Source organism: Scyliorhinus canicula, chromosome 2, assembly GCF_902713615.1.
Source record: "Scyliorhinus canicula chromosome 2, sScyCan1.1, whole genome shotgun sequence".
NCBI lineage: Eukaryota > Metazoa > Chordata > Chondrichthyes > Carcharhiniformes > Scyliorhinidae > Scyliorhinus > Scyliorhinus canicula.
The window spans coordinates 213328011-213353879 of NC_052147.1; the positions used below are offsets into that span (position 1 = coordinate 213328011).

General features: G+C 50.8%; 1 protein-coding gene across 13 annotated transcripts in view; it reads left to right on the forward strand.

Moving 5' to 3' along the window:
• The window catches only part of LOC119961940 (formin-like protein 2), a 314356-nt gene that overhangs the window by 191924 nt on the left and 96563 nt on the right, over window positions 1–25869 (forward strand). For all 13 annotated transcript variants that reach the window (XM_038789533.1, XM_038789532.1, XM_038789536.1 and 10 more), the window contains exon 5: window positions 24797–24880. In XM_038789533.1, coding sequence (XP_038645461.1) covers window positions 24797–24880 — 84 coding nt within the window. The remainder of the gene's footprint in view (window positions 1–24796; window positions 24881–25869) is intronic.

The following is a 25869-nucleotide window of genomic DNA, read 5'->3' on the forward strand; positions in this document are numbered from 1 at the left end:
TGATGAAATAATATATTCTTGAAGGCACAGGCAGCTTTAGGAGTCTCTTTGAAGGTTCTATTGGTTTCAGACCATTACTCAACATATATAGAGTACAGTTAAGAAAGCAATAAGTGCTATGTGAAAATAACAAAAAAAACGATTACATGTATAATGTTGTTCAAGTCTTCTGAATGCCCCAACAAAAATTCTGCAGCCAACAATTGACTTTTGAAATGTAGTCAGTGTTGTGATGCAGGAAAATATAACAGCGAATTTACAAACAGCAAAGTCCCACAGCCAGCAATGAGATAGATAATCAGATGGCTGGGTGTAGAGTAAATGCATCATTACATCAGCCCACTTCCTGCTTTGGGCAGGATTCACGGACTTCCATGACAGCAAAACTTGCGTCACTCTTGAACCGATTCAGCGATTGTAGAGGGGTTAGCACTGACGCCACATGGAACACAATCGATTCCAATCAATGTGGGATTCGCCGGGTCCGTGGCTGACAAGCTGCAGCCAGCCGCATATACACATTACAATCCCCACACACACACCATCCCAAGATGGCACTGTTGTGCTGGAGCACGCCCATCCCGCTGATAGGTCAGCTGGAGCTAGAGGGCTCCAGTGATCTGGGAACACCCATACGACCTATGGCCCTCGGTTCACAGAGAGCATCAGCAACGTGCGTAGCTGCATGTCTGTCTTGCAGGACACGACAATGGTGTTCTGTGCCCATCCACCCCGACCCCACAGCCCACCTCCTGGCCAACCCCCGCTACATCTCCGGCCCTGGCAGGAGCCCCCTGGCCAGCGCCGCGACTGTCAGCAAACTATGGAAATGCTGGACACTTTCCGTACCCTCGCCCTCTCCCTCAGCGGCACCTGTTTCACGATTTTTAAAAGCACACGTGAACCTCGCCGTCGGGAATTTGTCCCGGTGGAGGCGGAGAATTGCGGAGGCTCCAGAGAATATCGGGTCAGGCCCGCTAATGATATGCCAAAGATATTTACTTTTTTTTTTTTTTTTTTTTTTAATTTTTTTTATTGGAATTTTTTGCAGAAAATATAACAAAAAGTATAGCAAAAAGCAGTAATATGCAACTAACAGCCCCATACACCCACAATTCCCCCCATACCGTAACATCACATGTATCACATTCCCCACCCCCCCCCCAAACAAGAGAACTTAACCATAAATTAAAATTAGATAAATCAAATTTAAATAAAATAAGCTAACATAATCAACGCCCCCCCCCCCCCCCCCCCCACCCCCCCCCCCCCCCCCCCCCCCCCCCCCCGGGTTGCTGCTGCTACTGTCCCAGTACCCTATCGTTGAGCCAGAAAGTCGAGGAAAGGTTGCCACCGTTAAAGAACCCTTGCACCGATCCTCTCAGGGCGAATTTAACCTTCTCAAGCTTAATAAAGCCCGCCATGTCATTGATCCAGGTCTCCACGCTTGGGGGCCTCGCGTCCTTCCACTGTAGCAAAATCCTTCGCCGGGCTACTAGGGACGCAAAGGCCAGCACACCGGCCTCTTTCGCCTCCTGCACTCCCGGCTCTACCCCAACCCCAAAGATCGCGAGTCCCCATCCTGGCTTGACCCTGGATCCCACCACCCTTGACACCGTCCTCGCCACCCCCTTCCAGAACTCCTCCAATGCCGGGCATGCCCAGAACATATGGGCATGGTTCGCTGGACTCCCCGAGCACCTGGCACACCTATCTTCACCCCCAAAGAACCTATTCATCCTCGTCCCAGTCATGTGGGCCCTATGCAGCACCTTGAATTGGATGAGGTTAAGCCGCGCACACGAGGAGGAAGAATTTACCCTCTCCAGGGCATCAGCCCATGTCCCGTCTTCGATCTGTTCCCCCAGTTCCCCCTCCCACTTCGTTTTCAGCTCCTCTACTGACGCCTCTTCCTTCTCCTGCATAAGCTTGTAGATATCGGATATCTTCCCCTCCCCGACCCAGACCCCCGAGAGCACCCTGTCACTCACCCCCTTCGCGGGGAGCGCAGGGAATCCCTCCACCTGCCGTCTAGCAAATGCCTTTACCTGCAGATATCTAAACATGTTTCCCGGCGGGAGCCCAAATTTCTCTTCCAACTCCCCAGGCTCGCAAACCTTCCGTCGATAAACAGGTCCTTCAGCTGTCTAATGCCCGCTCTATACCATCCCCGAAATCCCCCATCCATGTTCCCCGGGACGAACCTATGGTTCCCCCTTAACGGAGCCTCCATCGAGCCCCCCACTTCTCCCCTATGTCGCCTCCACTGCCCCCAATCTGAGGGTAGCCGCCACCACCGGACTCGTGGTATACCTCGTGGGAGGGAGCGGCCATGGCGCCGTTACCAGGGCCCCCAGGCTTGTATCCCCACAGGACGCTCTCTCCATCCGTTTCCATGCTGCCCCCTCCCCCTCCATCACCCACTTACGCACCATCGACACGTGGCCGCCCAGTAATACCCCGAGAGGTTGGGCAACGCCAGCCCCCCCCCATCCCTACTCCGCTCCAAGAAGACCCTCTTCACCCTTGGGGTGCCATGCGCCCAAACAAATCCCATGATGCTGCTGGTCACTCTTTTAAAAAAGGCCCTAGGGATAAAGATGGGCAAGCACTGGAAGAGGAACAAGAACCTCGGGAGAACCGTCATTTTGACGGATTGCACTCTGCCCGCCAGCGATAGCGGCACCATGTCCCACCTTTAAATTCCTCCTCCATCTGTTCCACTAGTCTGGTGAAGTTAAGCTATGAAGAGCCCCCCAACTCCTGGCCACCTGCACCCCCAGGTACCTGAAACTCTTCACTGCCCTCCTGAAGGGGAGCCTCCCAATTCCCTCCTCCTGATCTCCCGGGTGCACTACAAATACCTCGCTCTTTCCTAAGTTCAGCTTATAGCCCGAGAAGCCCCCAAATTCCGCTAACAGTTCCATCACCCCCGGCATTCCCCCTCTGGGTCCGCCACATATAACAGCAGGTCGTCTGCATACAGCGATACCCGGTGCTCCTCCCCCCCCCGCACCAGACCCCTCCACTTCCCTGACTCCCTCAACGCCATGGCCAGCGGTTCAATCGCCAGTGCAAAGAGCAGGGGGGACAGGGGACACCCCTGCCTGGTCCCACGATAAAGCCTAAAATACTCCGATCTCCTTCCATTTGTGACTACACTCGCCATCGGCGCCGCGTAAAGCAGCCTCACCCATTTGATGAATCCCTCCCCAAATCCAAACCTCTCCAGCACCTCCCATAGGTACCCCCATTCAACTCTATCAAACGCCTTCTCTGCATCCAGCGCCACCACTATCTCCGCCTCCCCCTCCACTGCCGGCATCATGATAACATTGAGCAGTCTCCGCACATTCGTGTTGAGCTGCCGCCCCTTGACAAACCCTGTCTGATCTTCATGAATTACCTCTGGCACACAATCCTCTATCCTGGTAGCCAGGATCTTCGCCAGCAACTTAGCGTCTACGTTAAGGAGTGAAATAGGCCTATATGATCCGCACTGCAAGGGGTCCTTATCCCGTTTAGGATCAAAGAGATCAGTGCCCGCGACATCGTCGGGGGCAAAGCCCCCCCCTCCCACGCCTCATTGAAAGTTCGCACCAGCAGGGGACCCACCAGGTCCGCATATTTTTTGTAAAATTCTGCCGGGAACCCGTCCGGCCCCGGGGCCTTACCTGACTGCATTTGCCCGATCCCCCTGACTAGCTCCTCCAACTCTATCGGCGCCCCCAGCCCCTCAACCAGCCTCTCTTGAACCCTTGGGAAACATAGCCTGTTCATGAAGCTCTCCATCCCCTCTCTCCCCCTCGGAGGTTCCGACCGGTACAATCCCTCGTAAAAGTCCCTAAAGACCCCGTTTACTTCTGTCCCCTTCTGCACTACATTTCCACCCCCATCCTTCACTCCCCCAATTTCCCTAGCCGCATCTCGCCTACGGAGCTGATGCGCCAACATCCTGCTCGCCTTCTCTCCATACTCATATACCGCACCCTGCGCCCTCCTCCACTGTGTCTCCGCCTTTCTGGTGGTCAGCAAGTCAAAATTGGCCTGCAACCTGCGCCGTTCTCCCAGCAACCCTTCCTCCGGTGCCTCCGCATATCTCCTGTCCACCTCCAGAAGCTCTCCCACCAGTCTCTCCCTCTCCTTCCTCTCCTTCCTTTCCCTGTGGGCCCGGATGGAGATCAGCTCCCCCCGGATCACTGCTTTCAGAGCCTCCCAGACCATCCCCACCTGGACCTCCCCCGTATCATTGGTAACCAGATACCCCTCAATGCTTCTCTGAACCCTCTTACACACCTCCTCCTCCGCCAGCATCCCCACATCCAGGCGCCAGAGCGGGCGCTGGTCCCGCGCCTCCCCCATCTCCAGATCAATCCAGTGCGGGGCATGGTCCGAAATCGCTATGGCCGAATACTCGGCATCCTGCACCCTCGGGATCAACCCCCTGCTCAGGACAAAAAAGTCTATCCGGGAATAAACCCTATGGACGTGAGAGAAAAAGGAATACTCCCGCGCTCTCGGTCTCCCAAACCTCCAGGGATCCACTCCTCCCATCTGGTCCATGTATCCCCTCAGCACTTTGGCCGCCGCCGGTCTCCTACCCGTCCTTGAACTGGACCGGTCCAGTGTGGGATCCAGCACTGTGTTAAAATCTCCCCCCATGATCAGGCCCCCTGCCTCCAGGTCCGGGACGCGGCCCAACAAGCGCCTCATGAAGCCAGCATCATCCCAATTCGGGGCATATACGTTCACCAGCACCACCTTCTCTCCCTGCAGCCTACCCCTCACCATGATATATCTGCCCTCCTTGTCCGACACCACCTCAGCCGCCTCAAACGCCACCCTCTTCCCCACTAGAATCGCCACCCCCCGGTTCTTTGCGTCCAATCCTGAATGATAAACCTGCCCCACCCACCCCTTCCTCAGACGGACCTGGTCCGCCACCTTCAGGTGGGTCTCCTGGAGCATAGCCACGTCCGCCTTCAACCCCCTTAGATGGGAGACCACCCTGGTTCTCTTAACCGGCCCGTTCAGCCCCCTCACGTTCCAGGTAATCAGCCGGATCAGAGGGCAACCCGCCCCCCTCCCCTGCCGACTAGCCATAGCTTGGCAGATGTTCGCCCCAGGCCAGCATACCCCGCTCGACCCGTTCCCCATGGCGATAGCGCCTCTCCTCTTCCCCCCCGGCCCTCATCGGCTCCTTCCTAGTCGTTCCAGCAGCAACCCGGTATCCCCCCCCACCCCCCTCCCCCCCCCAGGCTAGGACCCCTCCTAGCCGCGACGCACCCTCCATGGTACTTCCGTGAGTCAGCTGACTTCTGCTGACCCCGGCAGCTCCCGCCAAAACCTATCCCCTCCCGGCTTGGGGTCATCCCCCTCTTGCCACACCTCCTTGGCATTATTGCAGCGCGGGAAAAAAGACCCGTAGAGGCCCTTCCCCCATCGCAAGCTCCACCCCCCTGCCCCGCAGCGCGGGAAACCAGAGGAAAGCCCGCGCTTTCACAATGCCACACCCCATCCTTCTGACGCAGTTCCCCAAAATCCAGTTTCCCCTCAATCCCCAGCCCCGTACAGAAGAGAACATATAGAACACAAACCCCCAACACTCCCCACCTACCCCACAACCATACCCAACAGACAAACCCACCCGTAAACAGAGCAAAAAGAAAACCAGCATACATAACACACATTTCGAAGTTGAAAAAGTTGAAACAGTTGGAACAAAACAGCCACAGCGGAAACAACGCCGGCCAAAGTATGTTCCCAGGCCCTAGTTCAAGTCCAGCTTCTCCGCCTGTACAAAGGCCCACGCCTCCTCCGGGAACTCGAAGTAGTGGTGCCGGTCCTTGTATGTCACCCACAGGCGCGCAGGCTGCAGCATTCCAAACCTGACCTGCTTAGCATGAAGCACCGCCTTCGTCCGGTTGAACCTGGCCCGCCGCTTAGCCACTTCCGCACTCCAGTCCTGGTAGATCCTCACTACCGAATTCTCCCATTTACTGCTCCTCTCTTTCTTGGCCCAGCGCAGCACACACTCCCGGTCACTGAATCGGTGGAACCGCACCAGCACCGCCCTCGGGGGCTCATCTGCCTTGGGCCTCCTGGCCATCACTCTGTGCGCTCCCTCGAGCTCCAGGGGCAAATGGAAGGACCCTGCTCCCATCAACGAGCTCAACAACGTGGTCACATACGCCGGGAGATCCGACCCCTCCAGCCCCTCCGCCAGGCCCAGGATCCTCAGATTCTTTCGCCTCGTGCGAACGTCCAGCTCCTCCAAGCGGTCCTGCCACTTTTTATGAAGTGCCTCGTGCAACTCCACTTTCCCAACGAGGACCACGGCCTCCTCCTCTCTTTCAACGGCCTGCCGCTGCAACTCCCGAATAGACTCCTCCTGTGCCGCCTGGGTCCCAAGCAGCTTGGTCGCAGTTGCATTCATGGAGTCCAGCAGCTCAGCCTTCAGCTCAGCAAAACAACGTAGGAGCGAGGCCTGTTGCTCCTGCGCCCACTTCCACCAGTCCTCGGGTGTTGCGCCGGCCGCCATTTTGTTTTTCTTCCCACGTTTTTTTTGGGGCGTTTCTGCAGCCTTTTTCACCATATAGTGTGGGGCAAGTTCTTCCAGGCACCTTCCCCCACCGGGATATGTAGCAACAGCACTGTTTGGGGCCCTCAAAACAGCCCAAAAGCCCTTAAATAGCGGGAGCGCCGGCCGCCATTTTGTTTTTTTTCACCCGTTTTTTGGGGGGCGTTACTGCAGCCTTTTTCACCAGATAATGTGGGGCAAGTTCTTCCAGGCACCTTCCCCCACTAGGATGTGTAGAAACAGCGCCGTTTGGGGCCCTCAAAACGGCCCAAAAGTCCCTAAATAGCAGGAGTGCCGGCCGCCATTTTGTTTTTCTTCCCCCGTTTTTTTGGGGGAGTTACTGCAGCCTTTTTCTTCTTCCCACTCCAGGTGAGCACCATATAGTGTGGGGCAAGTTCTTCCAGGCACCTTCCCCCACCGGGATGCGTAGAAACAGCTCCGTTTGGGGCCCTCGAAACGGCCCAAAAGTCCCTAAATAGCAGGAGCTGCCGAATGTGTGGCTTAGCTCCGCATAGCCGCAACTGGAAGTCCCCAAAGATATTTACTGTACGTGCGGATTGGGATGCATTGACGCTGCTGTCGAGGCAGCAGAAATTTGTAATATGCCGTGAAACCTGACACCACCATGATTTCGGCATCAAAACCGAGTCTCCGCCCAGTTGAGTTTCCCGATTCCGGCGTCAGCTGACGGAGAATCCCGCCCCTGGAGTGCATAGGAAGTAATATGTACATAGTGACCGCGATTCGCCAGAAACAGGAATAAGTGCTCTCAGGAGGGGAAAACCGAGGTGATTCCCACTGGCTGCAGGAGTGACTCCATTTGGATTTTTTTTTATAGCTATATTTGCTTTTCCATAAGACATAGGAGCAGAATTAGGCCACTCGGTCCATCGAGTCTGCTCCACCATTCAATCATGGCTGATATTTTCTCATCCCCATTCTCCTGCCTTCTCCCCATGACCACTCATCCCCTAAATAATCAAGAACCTATCTATCTCTGTCTTAAAGACACTCAGTGATTTGGCCTCCACAGCCTTCTGCAGCAAAGAGTTCCACAGATTCACCACCCTCTGGCTGAAGAAATTCCTCCTCATCTCAGTTTTAAAGGATCGTCCCTTTATTCTGAGATTGTGTTCTCTGCTTCTAGTTTTTCCTGCAATGGAAACATTCTCTCCACGTCCACTCTATCCAGGCCTCGCAGTATCCTGTAACTTTCAATAAGACCCCCCCTCATCCTTCTAAACTTCAACTAGTACAGACCCAGAGTCCTCAACCGTTCCTCATACGACAAGTTCTTCATTCCAGGGATCATTTTTGTGAACCTCCTCTGGACCCTTTCCAAGGCCAGCACATCCTTCCTTAGATACGGGGCCCAAAACTGCTCTCAATACTACAAATGGGTTCTGACCAGAGCCTTATACAGACTCAGAAGTACATCGCTGCTCTTGTATTCTAGCCCTCTCAACATGAATACTAACATTGCATTTGCCTTCCTAACTGCTGTCTGAACTTGCATGATAAGCTTAAGCAAATCTTGAACAAGGACTCCTCTGTCCCTTTGTGCTTCTGATTTCCTCGGCATTTCCCCATTTAGAAAATAGTCTATGCCTCTATTCCTCCTTCCAAAGTGCATAACCTCACACTTTTCCACAATGTATTCCATCTACCACTTCATTGCCCACTCTCCTAGTCCATCCAAGTCATTCTGTGGCTCCCCAGCTTCCTCAATACTACCTGTCCCTCTACATATCTTTGTATCATCTGCAAGCTTAGCAACAGTGTCTTCAATTCCTTCTTCCTGATCGTTAATGTATATTGTGAAAAGTTGTGGTCCCAGCATCAACCCTTGAGGGACATCACCGGCCTCATACAGCAGCCTCACCCAGCTAACGAACCCATCCCCGAACGCAAACCTCCTCAACACCTCCCACAGGTCACCCCCACTCCACCCTATCAAAGGCCTTCTCCGCGTCCATAGCCGCCACTATCTCTGCCTCCCCCTCCACCGGCGGCATCATGATTACATTCAGGAGCCTACGTACGTTGGTATTCAACTGCCTCCCCTTCACAAAACCCGTCTGATCCTCGTGTATGACCCCTGGGACACGGTCCTCGATCCTCATGGCCAATATCTTTGCTAGAAGTTTTGCATCCACGTTAAGGAGTGAAATCAGCTATGCGACCCACACTGTCAGGGGTCCTTGTCCCGCTTCAAAATTAGAGAGATCAGCACCCTAGACATCGTCGGGGACAGGACCCCCTCCTCCCTTGCCTCGTTGAAAGTCCTTACCAGCACGGGTCCAATAGGTCCACGTACTTCCTATAGAATTCCACCGGGAACCCATCTGGCCCCGGTGCCTTCCCCGTCTGCATACTCCCTAGTCCCTTGACCAGTTCCCCCAGCCCCGCCACCTGCCCCTCCTCTACCTTCAGGAACCTCAGCCGGTCCAAAAACCGGCGCATCCCCCCCTCCTCCGATGGGGGCTCAGACCGATACAGTCGCTCGTAGAAGTCCCTGAAGACCCCATTAATACCCACCGCACTTCGCACCGTGCTCCCCCTCCCTCCCTCACACCCCCGATCTCCCTCGCTGCCTCCAGCTTCCGAAGCTGGTGTGCCTGCATCTGGCTAGCCTTCGGTCCGTACTCGTACACCGCCCCTTGCCCCTTCCTCCACTGCACCTCCGCCTTCCTGGTGGTCAACAGGTCAAACTGGAGGCTACGCTGCTCCTTAAGTAATCCCTCCTCAGGGGTGTCTGAGTACCTCCCATCCACTCGTACCATCTCCCCCACAAGCCTCTCCCTCTCTCTCCTCTCCTTCCCCTCTTTGTGGGCCCTGATGGAGATCAGCTCTCCCCTGACCACCGCCTTCAGCGCCTCCCAGACCACCCCTACCTGCACCTCCCCGTTATCATTGGCCTCCAGGTACCTCTCTATACACCCCCGGACCCGCCCGCACACCTCCTCGTCCGCCAACAACCCCACCTCCAAGCGCCATAGCGGGCGTTGGTCCCTCTCCTCCCCCAGCTCGAGGTCCACCCAGTGCGGGGCATGGTCAGAGATGGCTATCGCCGAATACTCCGTGTCCTCCACCCTCGGAATCAGCGTCCTGCTCATTACAAAAACGTCAATCCGAGAGTAGGCCTTATGAACATGGGAGAAGAATGAAAATTCCCTGGCCCCCGGACTCGCAAACCTCCATGGATCCACTCCTCCCATTAGGTCCATAAACCCCCTCAGCACCTTGGCCGCCGGCGGCCTCCTGCCCGTCCTAGACCTAGAGCGATCTAATGCCGGATCCAGCATCGTGTTGAAGTCCCCCCCCATTATCAAGCCCCCTGTCTCCAAGTCCGGGATCTGACCCAACATGCGCCGCATGAACCCCGCATCGTCCCAATTCGTGGCGTATACCTTTACCAAAGCCACCCGCACCCCCTGCAGCTTACCACTCACCATCACATACCTACCTCCATTGTCTGCCACGATGCTCAAGCCTCAAACGACACCTGCTTCCCCACCAAAATCGCCACCCCCCCCCCCCCCCCCGATTTTTTTTGCATCCAGCCCCAAATGGAACACCTGCCCTACCCACCCCTCTCTCAGCCTTACGTGATCTGCCACCCGCAGATGCGTTTCCTGGAGCATGACCACATCTGCCTTCAGCTCCTTCAGGTGCGCGAACACACGGGCCCGTTTGACCGGCCCGTTCAGGCCTCTTACGTTCCAGGTTATCAGCCGGATCAGGGGGCTGCCCCCCCCCCCCCCCCCCCCCCCCCCCCGCCGACTAGCCATAAACTCTTTCTAGGCCAGCCACGTGCTCGCGCCCCCCGCACTTCTCCTTCCTCCCAGCAGCAGACCCCCGCCCGACCTCCTCTACAGACTCCAGCTCCCCCATGGCCATTCGAGCAGCAAACCGGTCCCCCCCCCAGCTAGGTCTCCCCCGGCTGGGTCTCCCCCTAGCTGCATTGCTCCCCCCATTGCACTCCCGTGAGTCAGCCGACTCCTGCTGACCCCGGCCACTCCCGCCGCTCCGTCGGCCCCCCCAGTGTGGGAATCTCCCCTCCCCCCTCCTGTCCATCAACGGGCTCTCCCCACCTCCCCAACCCCCCCTCTGCCCCCCCTCCACTCTCAGCGCGGGAAAAAGCCCGCGCTTTCCAGCACCGGCCCCGCCCCTTTCCACTCTTAGTGCGGGAAAAAGCCTGCGCTTTCCACCCACCCCACCCCACCCCTCTGGCAATGCTGCCTTTCCAAGCCCAGTCCTAATTCCCCTGGCCCGGGTCTCTCCCCCCCCCGCGGGTCCCCATCCCCATTTCCAGCCACCAACACCCACAGGCTTATACCTGCCCCCCCCCCCCCCCCCCCCCACGAACCCACCCGACAGACAGAGAAGAAACATTGCCCAACCTAACCACCAAAATCCCCCCAAAACATAACACAACAGTCCCACCGATCCACCCTCAGCGACCCCTCGTCCCCGGCCCTCAAACTGAGTCCAGCTTTTCGGCCTGAATAAAGAATAAAGGTCCACGCCTCATCCGGCGTCTCGAAATAATGGTGACGGTCCCTGTAGATGACCCACAGTCGTTCCGGCTGCAACATGCCGAACTTCACCCCTTTCCGGTGCAGCACCGCCTTAGCCCAATTGTACCCGACCCGCTTTTTAGCCACCTCCGCGCTCCAGTCCCGATAAATCCGGACCTCTGCGTTCTCCCACCTGCTGCTTCGCTCTTTCTTGGCCCACCTTAACACACATTCTCTGTCCGCGAACCGGTGGAACCGCACTAGCACCGCCCGTGGCGGCTTGCTATGCTTGGGCCTCCTCGCCAGCACTCGAGCCCCCTCCAGCTCCAGGGGCCCCTGGAAGGCCCCCGCGCCCGTCAGCGTGTTCAGCATGGTCACCACGTAGGCACCCACATCCGATCCTTCCAGCCCCTCCGGGGGGCCCAGAATCCGCAGGTTCTTTCTTCTCGACTGGTTCTCCATGTCCTCGAGCTTCGCCTGCTATTTCTTATGGAGCGCCTCGTGCGCCTCCACCTTCACCGCTATGCCCAAGATATCGTCCTCATTCTCCGAGACCTTTTGCCGGACCTCCCGGATCGCCGCCCCTTGGGCCGTCTGGGTCCCAAGCAGCCTGTCAATTGACGCCTTCATCGGCTCCAGCAGCTCTGCCTTCAGCTCTGTGAAGCAGCGCTGGAGAAACTCCTGCTGCTCCTGTGACCACTGCTCCCACGCTGCCTGGTCTCCACCCGCCGCCATCTTGGCCTTCCTCCCTCGCACCATTCTCTGCTCCAATTCCACTTTTTTCACCGCTCCACTCCTGGTCCAATCCATACAGTGCCGGGGGAATATTGCTGTCCCCTTCCCACACTGGGAATCGTCGAAAAAGTGCCGTTGGGGGCCCCAAAAAGAGCCCAAAAGTCAGTTTCTAGCGGGAGCTGCCGATCGTGCGACTGAGCTCCGCATAGCAGCAACCGGAAGTCCGAGGGACACCACCGGGACACCACTAATCACCGGATGCCATCCTGAAAAAGACTCCTTTCTACACACTCTGTCTTCTGCCAGTCAGCCAATCCTCTATCCATGCCAGATCTTACCCTCAACACCATGGGCTCTTATTTAACAGTCTCCTATGTGGCACCTTGTCAAAGGCCTACTGGAAATCTGAATAAATCATGTCCACTGGTTATCCTTTGTGTAACTACCTTGTTCCCTCCTCAAAGAACTCTAACAGATTTGTCAGTCATGTCCTCCCTTTGATAAAGCCGTGCTAACTCAGTCCTATTTTATCAGGTACTTGGGGGGCACGGTAGCACAGTAGTTAGAAAGTTGCTTCACAGCTCCAAGATCCCAGGTTCGATTCCCAGCCTGGGTCCTTGTCTGTGTGGAGTTTGCACGTTCTCCCCGTTTTTGCATGGGTTTCCTCCGGGTGCTCCAGTTTCCTCCCACAGTCCAAAAATGTGCAGGTTAGGTGGATTGGCCATGCTAAATTGCCCTTAGTGTCCAAAAAGGTTGGGTTGGATGGGATGGGTGAGGGTGTGGGCAAAGGTAGGTTGCTCTTTCCAAGGGCCAGTGCAACTCAATGGGCCAAATGGCCTCCTTCTGCACTGTAAATTCTATGATCTATGATACTTGGAAGTACTCCGCGATCTCATCTTTAATAATGGACTCTTAAAATCTTACCAATGACCAAAGTCAGGCTAACCAGCCCATAATTTCCCATCTCCTGCCTCCCTCCCTTCTTAAACAGCGGTATTACATGAGCCAATTTCCAGTCCTCTGGAACCCTCCCAGCCTCCAGTGATTCCTGAAAGATCATTACCAATGTGGGGATTCTATTTTCTATGTTTTTTTTTAAATAAATTTAGATTACCCAATTATTTTTTCCAATTAAGGGGCAATTTAGCGTGGCCAATCCACCTACTCTGCACATTTTTGAGTTGTGGGGGTGAAACCCACGCAGACACGGGGAGAATGTGCAAACTCCACACGGACAGTGACCCAGAGCCGGGATCGAACCTGGGACCTCAGCGCCGTGAGGCGGTTATGCTAACCACTAGGCCACCGTGCTGCCCTCTATTTTCTCTGTTAAGGGGCAATTTAGCGTTACCAATCCACCTACCCTGCACATCTTTGGGTTGTGGGGGTGAAACCCATGCAGACACGGGGAGAATGTGCAAACTCCACACGGACAGTGACCCAGGGCTGGGATTCAAACCCGGGTCCTCAGTGCCATAGGCAGCAGTGCTAACCACTGTGCCACCGTGCTGCCCTGGGTTTCTATGTTCTAAGTGCCAAGAATGTCCAGCAGGGGGAGGAAGTGTGGAAAAATAGGCTGCGGGATTCTCCGCCGGCGGGATTCCCTATTTTGCTGGCGCCCGGTGGTTTCCTGACGGCGTGGGGCTGCCCCACAATGGGAAACCCAATTCATCGGCCAGTGTAACGGAGAATCCGGGTCGAGGCAGAAATGTGGCATGGCGGGGCGGAGAATCGGGCTCAGGACATTTGAAAACTGTCGCTCAAAAACCTGTAAAATAAGGGAGGAAATATTAAAGGAGAGCCGCACCCAAGAAGTGGAAGAACCACAGAAAAAGGAAGTAACTTTCCTGGAGGAGGTAAATGATACTGAGAACAAATGCTGGAATATTAAACTCAAAGTGGAAGAACACCCCATAGAGTTTAAATTAGACACAGGAGCAGGAGTTTCTGTTTCAACAGACAAAGTTAAATGACTTAATCAAATTACATTGCAGCCCTTATATACCAAATTACAGGGCCCTGGTGAGACTAGATTGAAATTCAAAGGCGAACTCATGCCAAAGTTGAAGTATAAAGATAGAGAAATCTTCAAACCTCTCTGACGTTCAAGGCCTGAGTAAAATTGCAGTTAATCCATGAAGTGGACAAAGGTGTTGATGACTGTGGTGAACGTATTACTGCTACAATTCGCCACTGTATTGTATTGTATTATGTTGATGCCCTTGTGGGCTCTGCCTGTGGCTCCGCCCCCTCAGGGGTGGTATATAGATCTGCAGCCTGTAGGCGGCACTCAGTACAGAACAGTCGCAGGCAGGTACAGATCTAGCTTATTAAAACCACTGTTCACTTCTACTAATCGTCTCGTGTTAATTGATGGTCGCATCAATGAGCACTTCAGCAGTGCATTCAGGAGTGAATTTCAAAAATTATTTCCAGACCGAGGGAATCAAAAGACCAAATACTATATCACTCTACAAGCTCTCAACCAATTTCCCCCTTTACACCGAGGAAAATGTATGGTTTATTTTTATCCTGAGGAGGTTCAAATCATGAGCTCTCTTTAACAGTCGCATTGAAAACACAAAGATATCCTACTCAGGATACCGGGAGAGGAGGGAGCACAAGGTGCTTATCACTGGAGCCATGGGGCCTGGGCTCAGGGCAGCCCCACCGTCTCTCAAGTGGCTGCCTCAATGTGCTCGTACGCAAGCACGCAGTGGATGATCTGCTGTGGGATAATGTTCTGTTTAATAAGGGTTTATTGGAGTGAGCCCCCCCCCACCCACACACAAACACACACCACCCACGTGCGTATGAATGTGAGATTGGCTCAGATTGATCACTGTTAGAGGCAAATGCAAGTTTGCCGTTAGTTAAACCCAACCCCTTAGCTCAATCCCGGTCTCCTCCCATTCCCTGGTGATCAGGACTTACTTCGTAGTCTTTCTCTTCCCAGCTCTGCTTCTTAGAAGAAAAGGCATAAAAAGATGTATTTGTTAACTCTGCTGCTTGACACCTTTTGATCATTTTTATTAATTACTCAATTTATTGCTTTGACATTGATTTTTCATTTTGCTCAGAAAGTTGTTTATGTTTTCTTCATACTTTAACTTTTTTTGAATGAATGTTTAATGTTGTGCCAAAGCAGATCTCAGGCAGCTGCTGCTGACTTTCTTGCTGATGGGGAATGAGAGGTTCACAAGAAGTCCGATTGCTTTGTGGAGGGCTGGCAAAGAGGGTTAATTTTTCTCCAGTAGAAACGGGAAGTGTTGGAAATGCTCAGCACATCTGACAGCATTTGGGCAGAGAGAAACAGAAGCCAGTGACACCTCATCAAAACTAGTGCAGATTGTGGACCTGATGTGTTGACTGAGTTCTCCTTTCCACATATGTTGCCTGACCTGTTAGTATTTCCAGCATATTCTGTTTCTATTTCAGATTTCCAGTATCTGTAGTACTTTACTCTTCAATTTAATGCTCAATTCTGGGCATTAGTAAGAGTTTCATTCCAGTTCTCTTGCTGCATCTAGTGGTGCAGTAAGGCAGACGTTCGTCTGTTTCCATAGCTAGTAATTCCTGGAACAAGTCACTAGCCTGTCACCAGAGGCTTAAAGCTTGAGTGGGCCCCACTCCTCATCAAGTGTGGCTGACCAGGAACCATTGAAATGTTTGGAAGGATTTGCAAGTTGACACATTCAACCGGTTTGACCGTGTTATCAATGCACCTTCCTTGGCCAGGAAGCCCTGGGGTGGGACTCTAACCTGCAGCGTCTGGCTCAAAGGTAGGGATGCTACTCTCTGGAAGGTTTTGTATGAAACCAGGCGTCATGTGCCTATAGAATTGATGGCTGTTAGTTCAAAATGGTCGAATTTGTACATGGAAATATTGTTGCAGTGTTTGGGGTTCAAGGGTTTTGGATATTGCTGCCTGGATATTACATAGGGCCATAGGGCCACAGAGCCATAGAATACAAAAGCCGAGACATTTTGCTAGACCTATATAAAACATTTAGACTCCAATATGACTATGGTCTTAATTCTGGACTCCTGAAAGATGGAAGACGACGGTAGGGAGAATAAGGGGCACGGAAACAAGCAAAGCACCAAGGCCCATGCCCATGCTTTCTCTCCCTCATGCTGATCCTACCAGCTATGAACTTGGCAAAAAATCGCCAGATCTCACATTACCTCGTACTTTCAGATAAGGAATCCAGTTATCCAATGTTGACACCAGGGGCGGGATTCTCTGGCCGCTTCCGCCCGGCGACCGGAGAACCCCGCCCGAGGTCAGTGGACTTCTCCATTGTCCGCGCCTCGCCAGTGGTGTTCCTGCGGCGGGTGGGACGGAAGAATCCAGCCCCAGATGTCCCCTGGAGAAGCCAGCCAACCAAGGCATGGCAAGTAGCCTTGGAAAACTGCACAAAAGTATCAGAATGATTGCAAGTTTTTAAAAATGCAGGACGGCCAGATCATTGTTGGATCTTTCTCCAGTTCCTTACATTCCTATTTTATGCAAGCATTTGAGCTATAGCACAGTGAACAATTCTGGACTCGTGTCTTCCATTAAGGGATTGTGCTTTGCAGACATGCAGGCTTTTGACATGTTCAGTACAAATAGACATAGCTGCTATTCGATGGCAGTTACCTATTTGGAAACCAGGTCCAAGAATTAGTCATAGAGTACAATAAAGCACAGCAGTGCATGAAGGTCGTTCCAGACCACATCACCCGAGAAAGAATCATAGGAAACATTCATGTGTGGTTGTAAATATGTCAGCATCTCGGGCTGTTAAATCAGGGTAGTTCACAAAGGCCTAGTCTTGAGAAGGTTCAGATAATAACTCATAACTATGCAGTACATAGTATTGTCATTCTCCTGAGCACTAATCGGAACACACGACACTTGCCAGGTATTGGTTGGCTAATGTATAAGGGTTACCACCAATGTTCCAGCAGGATGCACACTTTACTCGACTGAGTTTATACATTTCAACTTCATGAGGATTATTTCAGCAATAGTTCACGACTAATCTCTGTCCTCAGTTACCTTTCCTCTCCTTCCCACTTATAGCACCTATGATAAATGAAAAAAAAATGAAATGAAATGAAAATCGCTTATTGTCACAAGTAGGCTTCAAATGAAGTTACTGTGAAAAGCCCCTAGTCGCCACATTCCGGCGCCTGTTCGAGGAGGCTGGTACGGGAATTGAACCATGCTGCTGGCCTGCCTTGGTCTGCTTTCAAAGACAGCGATTTAGCCCGGTGCTAAACCAGCCCCAAAAAACATGTGGCCACCTCAGAGGAGAAGGCAGAGTGGGACGGGGACGAGGATGATGAGGAGGCGCCAGACCAACGGGGTCTGGAGGACGAGGCCGGGGAAGAATCTGGGGCCTAGTCGGCGGTTCCAGGATAGGCAGCAGGGGTGAGGATCCGGCAAGCCCAGAGGGCCAGGGAGGCCCTCAAACTGGCCCGATTCACCCAGAACGTGGCCAGGTCCATTGTTGGATTCTTACCCACCCACCTCCACATTTCCCACCCTCCCAGGGTATGAGTCACATCACTCCAGGTCTCTGATGCTCCAGGTCCAGGTCTCTGGTAAACTCTTAAAATGCATGCATCTTCCAACAGCACTTTAATGTAGAGAGCATTTCATAGACAACAAAATAATAATGCTGAGCCAGAAAGAGTGATGTAGGAAAAATGGCAAAAAAATGTGTTCAAAGTGGTTGATCTTAATGAGGGTCTTTAAGGAGGAGGGGGAGGTTTAGGCATGGAATTCCAGTGCACTGTATTGGGGTGGAAGAATATTTTCTTTGGTAGTCAAGGAGAAGGTGGGGAAGCAGCAGAGGCTTGGCCTGAATGGCACAGTTCCTGGTTTTGCAGACCCTACCTGGGAATACGTACCCCAGAAGTCCTAATTAAGGGGGGAGGGGGGAGAGAGAGAGAGAGAACTGTGAAAGTGGGAGTGGTGGTGAGCAACCATGGAAGAGATTGGAGGCGTCTGGGTGTGGAGGTGGACTGGGCAGAAGGCCAGCCTCCGTGCTCTGCCATTTTGTTGAATATATCAAAAAACGAGTAGACCAAAAAGCAGCCCTCCATCCTTCACCTGCTCAGCTGCCCTTTTTCATTCCCTATGCCCCATGCATGCCAACCCATACCACCTTATGCCCACGACCCACCCCATGGGCCCTCATACCTTCCATGCTAAACCATGCCCCTCAACCACTCCCATAACCCATCATATCCTCTATGCCAACCTATGCCCATCTACCCCCAATGCGCCTTTATAACTCTAATATAATTTAAATGCCATCTCACATAAAGCCGTGCCCCACCATCCTTTGCCCTTCACCCACCCCAATGGCTTTATATACCCTGTATGCAAACCTAAGCCCCTCCAACCCCCATGTCCCATCATACCCTCCAAGGGGCTGGTTTAGCTCACTGGGCTAAATTGCTGGCTTTTAAAGCAGACCAAGCAGGCCAGCAGCAGTTCGATCCCCGTACCAGTCTCCCCGGACAGGCGCCGGAATGTGGCGACTAGGGGCTTTTCACAGTAACTTCATTGAAGCCTACTCGTGACAATAAGCGATTTTCATTTTCATTTCATGTCAACTTACCTCTACCATGCCAACTCACCAAGTACCTATGCAAACATTAGGATCCATGCTTAACTATGAGATTAAATAAAGTTCTTAAGTATCTATTAATGGGGCAGCACGGTGGCACAGTGGTTAGCATTACTGCCTACGGCGCTGAGGACCCGGGTTCGAATCCCGGCCCTGGGTCACTGTCTGTGTGGAGTTTGCACGTTCACCCCGTGTTTGCGTGGGTTTCACCCCCACAACCCAAAAGATGTGCAGAGTAGGTGGATTGGCCACGCTAAATTGCCCCTTAATTGGAAAAAAATAATTGGGTACACTAAATTTATTTAAAAAAACAAAAAAAAGTATCTGTTAATGAAGTCACTATTTCCAAAAAAATGTCATTGATTTAAAAACCCATTCACATCATTGAACTTCATTTAATCCCTTATGAAAACAAGTATTTGCATTCATAATCCTCCTTCAAAGAGTTTCTAACCATAAGACCATAAGATATAGGAGCAGAATTAGAGCATTCGGCCAATCGAGTCTGTTCTTCCATTTGATCATGGCTGATATGTTTCTCATACCCATTCTCCAGCCTTCTCCCCGTAGCCCCTGATCCCTTTATTAATTAAATCCCCATATTAATCAAGAACACCAAATTTGTGCATGCTGCTGTTGCCTACAGGACTGCAGACCAAGAGCTAGAAGGTGGAATTAGACAGAATATGTATTTCTAAGAACATAAAAACTAGGAGTAGGAATAGGCAATTTACCCTCTCGAGCCTGATCCACCATTCAGTACGATCCTGGCTTATCTCATCATGGCCTCAATTCCTGTTCTCTGTAACCCTTCGACTCATTACTAATTAAAAATCTGTCTAACTCCTGAATTGGAGCTGTCAATTAAAAGATGAACTGACAGCACCCACCGTAATAATGATAGGTAGTGAAATCAATCATGCAACACTATCTCACAGTGATAGGGCTCAGGCTTATGTCAACAGACAGAGTGAAATAGCAAGCATTGATTTTTTTGAAACACTGCAGACAGTTTTTTCTTATATAAATGTCCTGCTCTGGACTTCTGGTGACGGCGGGTGGGAGGCAGCTGCGGACTGGAGGGCTCCCGCTTGGGAATAGGAATTTCAGAGTTTTAACGCCCGGTCCCGGGGGCAACGGAGACTGAAAAGGCTGTAAGAAGGCACAGGGAGGGGAAATGTCCAAGTTTGGGAGAAAAAAGGCCTTGAAAAAGGGGGTTAACGGAAGTCTGCCGGGGAGTGACAAAGTCAGCGCAGGAACTGTAAGGAAAGCGGAGGCTGGAGCACCAGGGGAAGCCGCATTGCTCACAGCAGAAGTAATGACCAAGGTGATGGCTGTGGAACTTGAAAAACAGTTCACAAAACACATGGAAGCGATGAAGAAGGAGATGGGGGTGGTATTGAAAGTGCTACTCGAGGAGGCGATTGCCCTGGTGAGGGCGGCGGTATCAAGTGCAGCGGCGGAGGTGCAGAGGCAAGATGAGACACTGAGGGAAGTGGAAGAGGCATTATCGCAGCACAGTGATCAACTCACCTCGATGGGGAATGAGTTGCGGAGGGTGATAGAGACCAACAAGAGTCTGCGAGCCAAAATGGAAGACCTGGAAAACAGATCCAGGTGACAGGATCTGAGTATTGTGAGTCTGCTCGAAGGGGTGGAAGGCCTGAGGCCGACAGAGTATTTTGCCACGATGTTGGCAAAGCTATTGGGGGAGGGGGAGGATCCCTCTCGATATGAACTGGATCGGGCTGATCAGTCGTGGAGGCCGAGACCAAAGGCAAGTGAGCCGCCAAGAATAGTAACTCTGTGTTTCCGTAGATATAGCGTGAAGGAGAAAGTCCTGTGCTGGGCAAAGCAGAAGCGGGTGGTGCAGTGGGCTGAAGCTGGTATATGCATATCCCAGGACTTATGGTGGAGCTCACCAGGAGGCGGGCTGCCTTCAGCCGGCAGTGAAGAAGGCAGTGTACATGAGCAAGGTGCAGTGTGGCATAGTATATCCAGCTAAGTTGAGGGTGACCTATAAATCCAAGGACTTTTATTTTGGGACGGCGGAAGCAGCGGAGGAGTTTGCAAAGGCAGAAGGACTGTGGCAGAATTGAGACATGGTCATGTACCGATGTAGCCTCATGTAACTTTATTTTTTCACTGCATGTTGGTGTATGTACTAAATGAGTTGACACTGTATATATGTGGGCAAGGGAAGAGATGGGACTTTCATTTGCAATGATGGTTCTTTGGGGCTTGGGTGTGTATGCGGGGGTTGTGTGCGAAAGGGGATTTCTTGGTTTTCCTGGGACCGGGCAAGGGGGAAGGAGACCCGGGCGGGGGCCTCCACATTGGCTGGTTTAAGCCGGCCAGTGAACAGGAGTGAGGTGGGGGGAGGAATTGCGGCCATCGGAGCCTGGTAGAACAGGTTTCGGTGAGTCTAGCTGGGGTGAAAAGCTGGGGGAAGGAACCGATGTTGGGGGGGGTGTCTACAATTCATGGGTGTCATTCACAATACTCTTTCGGGGATTGGATGTCATTGAAACTTGGTGGAGGGGGGGCGGTGGGGGGAGCTTGGGGCGTGGACTGTATATGTCAATGGTGACTATAGGCGATTCCCGATTCCTTTTTCTTTTTTCCTTTTTTATTCCACCTTGGGAGGGTTTGTTTTATTTGATGCTTATATTATCAGGTGGGCTGTTGTTTGGGGGATGGTGGGAGGATGGGATCAATGTTGTTGAAAAGGGGATTGACATTGTATTCATTACCGTTTACTGTTTGTTGGTGGGGTGTAAATTCTTAACAAAATGTGAAAACGGAGAATAAAAATATTTAGAAAAAAAAAAAAGTCCTGCTCTTTATATATACGTTGACATTTCACTTGACAGTTCACTTGACAGTTCTCGTGACAAGTTCTCTTGACAGCTTGAATTGATGCATCTGATGATGAATAGTTAAACCAGTTGGGCATGAGATGAGCTCAAATCTGTGTACCTGGATTTTAGTAAGTGAAGAAGTAGCCATATCAAGAATATGACTGGGCAAAGGACAAGGACAGCTAAAATTAGACAGGGGACCTGCCCACTCCTTTCTCAAACTTGTCTGGCCAATTGCAATTTTAAATTCCAGACAGCAAAGGCACCCACATCAACTTGTGGTGTTCTTTTTCAATGTGTTGATCAGGCCCCAATAACATTCAGGTCCAATCTCCTATGTTAACCTGAAGCACGAGAGGGGGAGCAGTTGTGACTTCTCCCTCAGGCCAAATCTGTTGGGAACAGTGGACAGCTCCAGAAGAAATAAATTTGTTCCCTCATGAGCGGGGGATATCGTCGCCTGCCCTGCCCTTTCAGCCTTTGTCCTGGAGGCACAGGCCCTATACCATTTGTCTGGGCCCACAGTGGCATCCTCCTGATGCCCACTTCAGTGACTGGGCAGCTGCTTCCTGCCAATTTCCTGGCCTTTTTGTTTGGGTAATTGGTTAGCGACATGTTAACGAGGCCCTGCTGCTGAAGTCAGCCGAGCCTCTCTGCTGCTGCCACTTCCGGAAATGCTGGCTGATCGCTCAGTCTCCTCCCTCACCTGGGAGTTCAAACTGTGTTGAAAATGCTCTTTACTGAATCTCCTCTGCTGAAGGCAGCATGCCTGTGCCTCCAGATGTTTTAAGCATACATTGATTTAGATGGTTCCTTCTCAGTAAAAGCCCGGGAATACTCTTCAACATGTGAACTTTGGTCTCTGGGTGAATGTGGAATGTCGCACTCAATCATAAAATATTTTTTTGCCAATGTATCAGACATTATTCTGGGGTCTCGAAGCTGGCCAGATCTCTGCTGCCAGACCTGTGTTGTTCTGACCTAAAGAGCTGCCTGTGCTGGTCAATCCTTTGATTTTTGATATTTATTTTCCCGTTCCCATGTGAAAAGGTTTGGGTCCCACTCAGTTCCTTCCCCTTAAAAACAGTTCAAACATAGGTTCAACATGTGAGGGAACTGTAGAAGCAGTCTGCTGTTCTGTGGCTGAATCTGTCATTTCAGTCATTCACTGCACAGGCGTCCTGCTTCAACAGTAGTATTTGAAATAAATTACATAATTAGTAAACTTACCAGAGAAATCTTAACAAAATATCCAAAATGTATGACATGCATTGTGCGTAATACTATTATTATTAATTGGAGTATCAGCAATGTATGAAACCAGCACATTTCGTTGTAATGCAAATGCCATCTTGTAAATTGCAATAAAGTAAACCTAAATCTTTCTCTGTAATCTAATTTCCTTTATGTCTGAGACTAAATCTCTCTCCTAACCATGCTGGAATTTGACATAGGCAAATATTGCCAGATGTAGAATTCTTCTTTTCCCATGGTATTCGTCCTTGTGTTGTAAATGGGAGAAAATCATGTCCTTATATTTCATCTTGTAGCACTAAAACTGCTACCGCCAAGAGTAAAGTGTTTGATCGACAAGAAAAATTATTTAGCACCGTGGATAAGTGGATGAATGTTTGCTAACACTGGTGGCTGTTAATAGACTGTAAGTAAATTTTAATTGTGCTGTAACCCCCGCTGGATGCAGATCTACAATCATCCTGGGTATTGGCAGCAAAGAATCAGTTCAAATTAAGATCTGTTTAGGGACTATGAATAAAATTAGTTTGATTGCCAAAGTCCCAGTGGATAAGACTAGCTTACATTCAAAGTGGCTTGAAATGCTTGCAGGTCTGAAATGGAGCAAATGGGAGTGTTGTTTTCTACTGTTTTAGGTTTTATGAAGGAAGGGGCAGAGGGAGTTACCATAAAGAAAGCTTCCTCCCCCGGACCTCTTCAGTTTATAACTTTGAGATGAAGATTTCATATCCTGCTTGTTAGGAGTTAGGTTCAGTAACTGGTTGTTCGACAGGAAAACCTGTTAGTTGCAATTCATTTCTTTTGCTGACTTTAATAATAATCTATGTAACTAAGGTGGAATTTACATGCACCACTTCTTGTCGTATACACCACTGTTCATTGTACTTTTCTGTGTTTTTATCTAAAGGGGCCTCACGGTAGCATGGTGGTTAGCATCAATGCTTCACAGCTCCAGGGTCCCAGGTTCGATTCCCGGCTGGGTCACTGTCTGTGTGGAGTCTGCACGTCCTCCCCGTGTGTGCGTGGGTTTCCTCCGGGTGCTCCGGTTTCCTCCCACAGTCCAAAGATGTGCGGGTTAGGTGGATTGGCCATGCTAAATTGCCCGTAGTGTAAGGTTAATGGGGGGATTGTTGGGTTACGTGGGTTTAAGTAGGGTGATCATTGCTCGGCACAACATCGAGGGCCGAAGGGCCTGTTCTGTGCTGTACTGTTCTATGTTCTATGTTGCTCCTGCTGCAGCAGAAATTTGAAACATGTAACTGGTGAACAGAACTCATCGGAGGTTTCAAATTTTTTGATTTTTTTCAAAGTGTCAGCTTGAGTGGGAAAGGTGCAGTGTAGCCCAATTGGCTGCTTGCTGGCTTTACCCGCCATATTTTTTGACAATTTGGGCAAAGATAGGTGAAAGGGTGGGCCCCATGACATAACACAACTTCTTGAAAACAACATAAAACTAGAAGAATGCACACCACGGAACCCCCCCACTCCTCCACACCACCACGGAACCCCCAACATGATGTCCCCTATTAAATCCCCCCTAGCATTGCCCAGGCGAGACCCCTTCCCTTCTGTGAGCTGTACTCAACTGTGCCCTCCAATGGGTTCTGTTCACCAGTTACATATTGTGGGGGACCTGTCATGATTCATGCCAGCTTGCCCTCATGCAGAGTGAGTTGACAGTCCAATGTGGGGGGAACAATCAGGCGTAAATAGCTGATGTGTATAGTCAATTAGATGTAAATAGGGATCCCAAATGTTAAAGTCGGGGCCAACATTGGTGAGGGGCGGGGACAATCGAGCAGGGAAACCTTGCTGGCATAAAAGCTGTTTTGGGTCTCCCGCTCGATTCTCTGCCCCCTCTACCATATTCTCTCTCTCTCCCCCCCCCCCCCCCCCCCCCCCCCCCCCCCCCTCCCTCCCCCCTGGAATGGAAAGGGGTTATGGAGTTTGGGTGTTTTTTCAAAATGAAGGTGCTTGCTGAATGTGTTCCTCACCTTTGATATTTATTTTATGATGTTTTGACCCTATCAGAGATGAAGTGTTGTATGTATCATACTGTATCTGTGATGAACTGTCTTGGTTTTTATTTTGTTTGCATTGCCTTTATGGAAGACTTGGCTGAGGTGAGCTACTTTGATCTGGATTATTTCAGTAGGTTTTCTAAAGCTGTTAACAGTGTACTAATGTGGTCCTTCTGTGCATTTTCTTCTTTCACAGTTGGGTGCGAGAGTTTTTGAATGAAGAAAACCAAGGTCTAGACATATTGGTGGAGTATCTTTCATTTGCACAGTACGCAGTTACGTAAGTGTCCTTTCTGATCACTAACCAGCAAACAGTATGTAAGACTTTCAATCCAGAACTGGAAAAAATCCCAGTAAAATAAAGTTTTTGTCTTTATCTTTTCTTCTTCAATGTGAAAAGAAATGCCACAAGACAGCACTTGTTCGTTATTTTTCAAGTAGTTGGCACAAACTTCCAAAGGTTGTTTGATATTTTTCCATGAATTAGTAAGCACTAGAAATTTAGTGAAAATACTTTTACAGAACACAGTGAACCCTTATGTCAAGAGAAAGATGTAGGTGTCAGCCACCAGTATTTGGTCCAGATTTTGCGGTGATAATGATGGAGAAATGTCAATATTTTCCTTCGTTATGCCATTGAAACTGACAGCAATTTCTAGAGTCCGCACATGCGCAGAGTAATGCAGAAATCCAGAAGTGCTGTTACTGGTTCCACACTGCACATGCCACACCATATCCCAGACTGGTACCAATTGGAAATAAGTTGGCTTATTGAAAACGTCCACTCTTAGGGTGTTGATCGCGCTTTAAAATGCCTTCAAAAAATTGTACCTTGAAAAAATTGCCATTATTAAAGAAATAGTGCCAGGGAAATTAATAGGGCCAAAAGCCAACAAATCTCCTCAACCTAATGGCCACATTCCTCGGGTTTTAAAAGTGGTAAGTAAAGAGATAGTGGTTGCATTTGGTTTTGATCTTCCAGAACTACCTGGATTCCAGAGGAGGCCTCATGCATCGGAAAGTAGTAAACGTGATACCGCTGTTCAAGAAAGGATGGAGAGACAAAATGGCCAGCTATGGGCCAGTTTCCTTGACATCAGTAGTCGGGAAATTGCTCGATTATTTTTTTTTTAAAATAATTTTTATTCAGATTTTCACAAAATATCAATAACAGAAAATATTAACAAAAAACAAAAATATTAACAATTAAGAAAAACAAAAACAAAAAACCCTCCTGCACTCCCGGCTCCACTGCAACCCCAAATATTG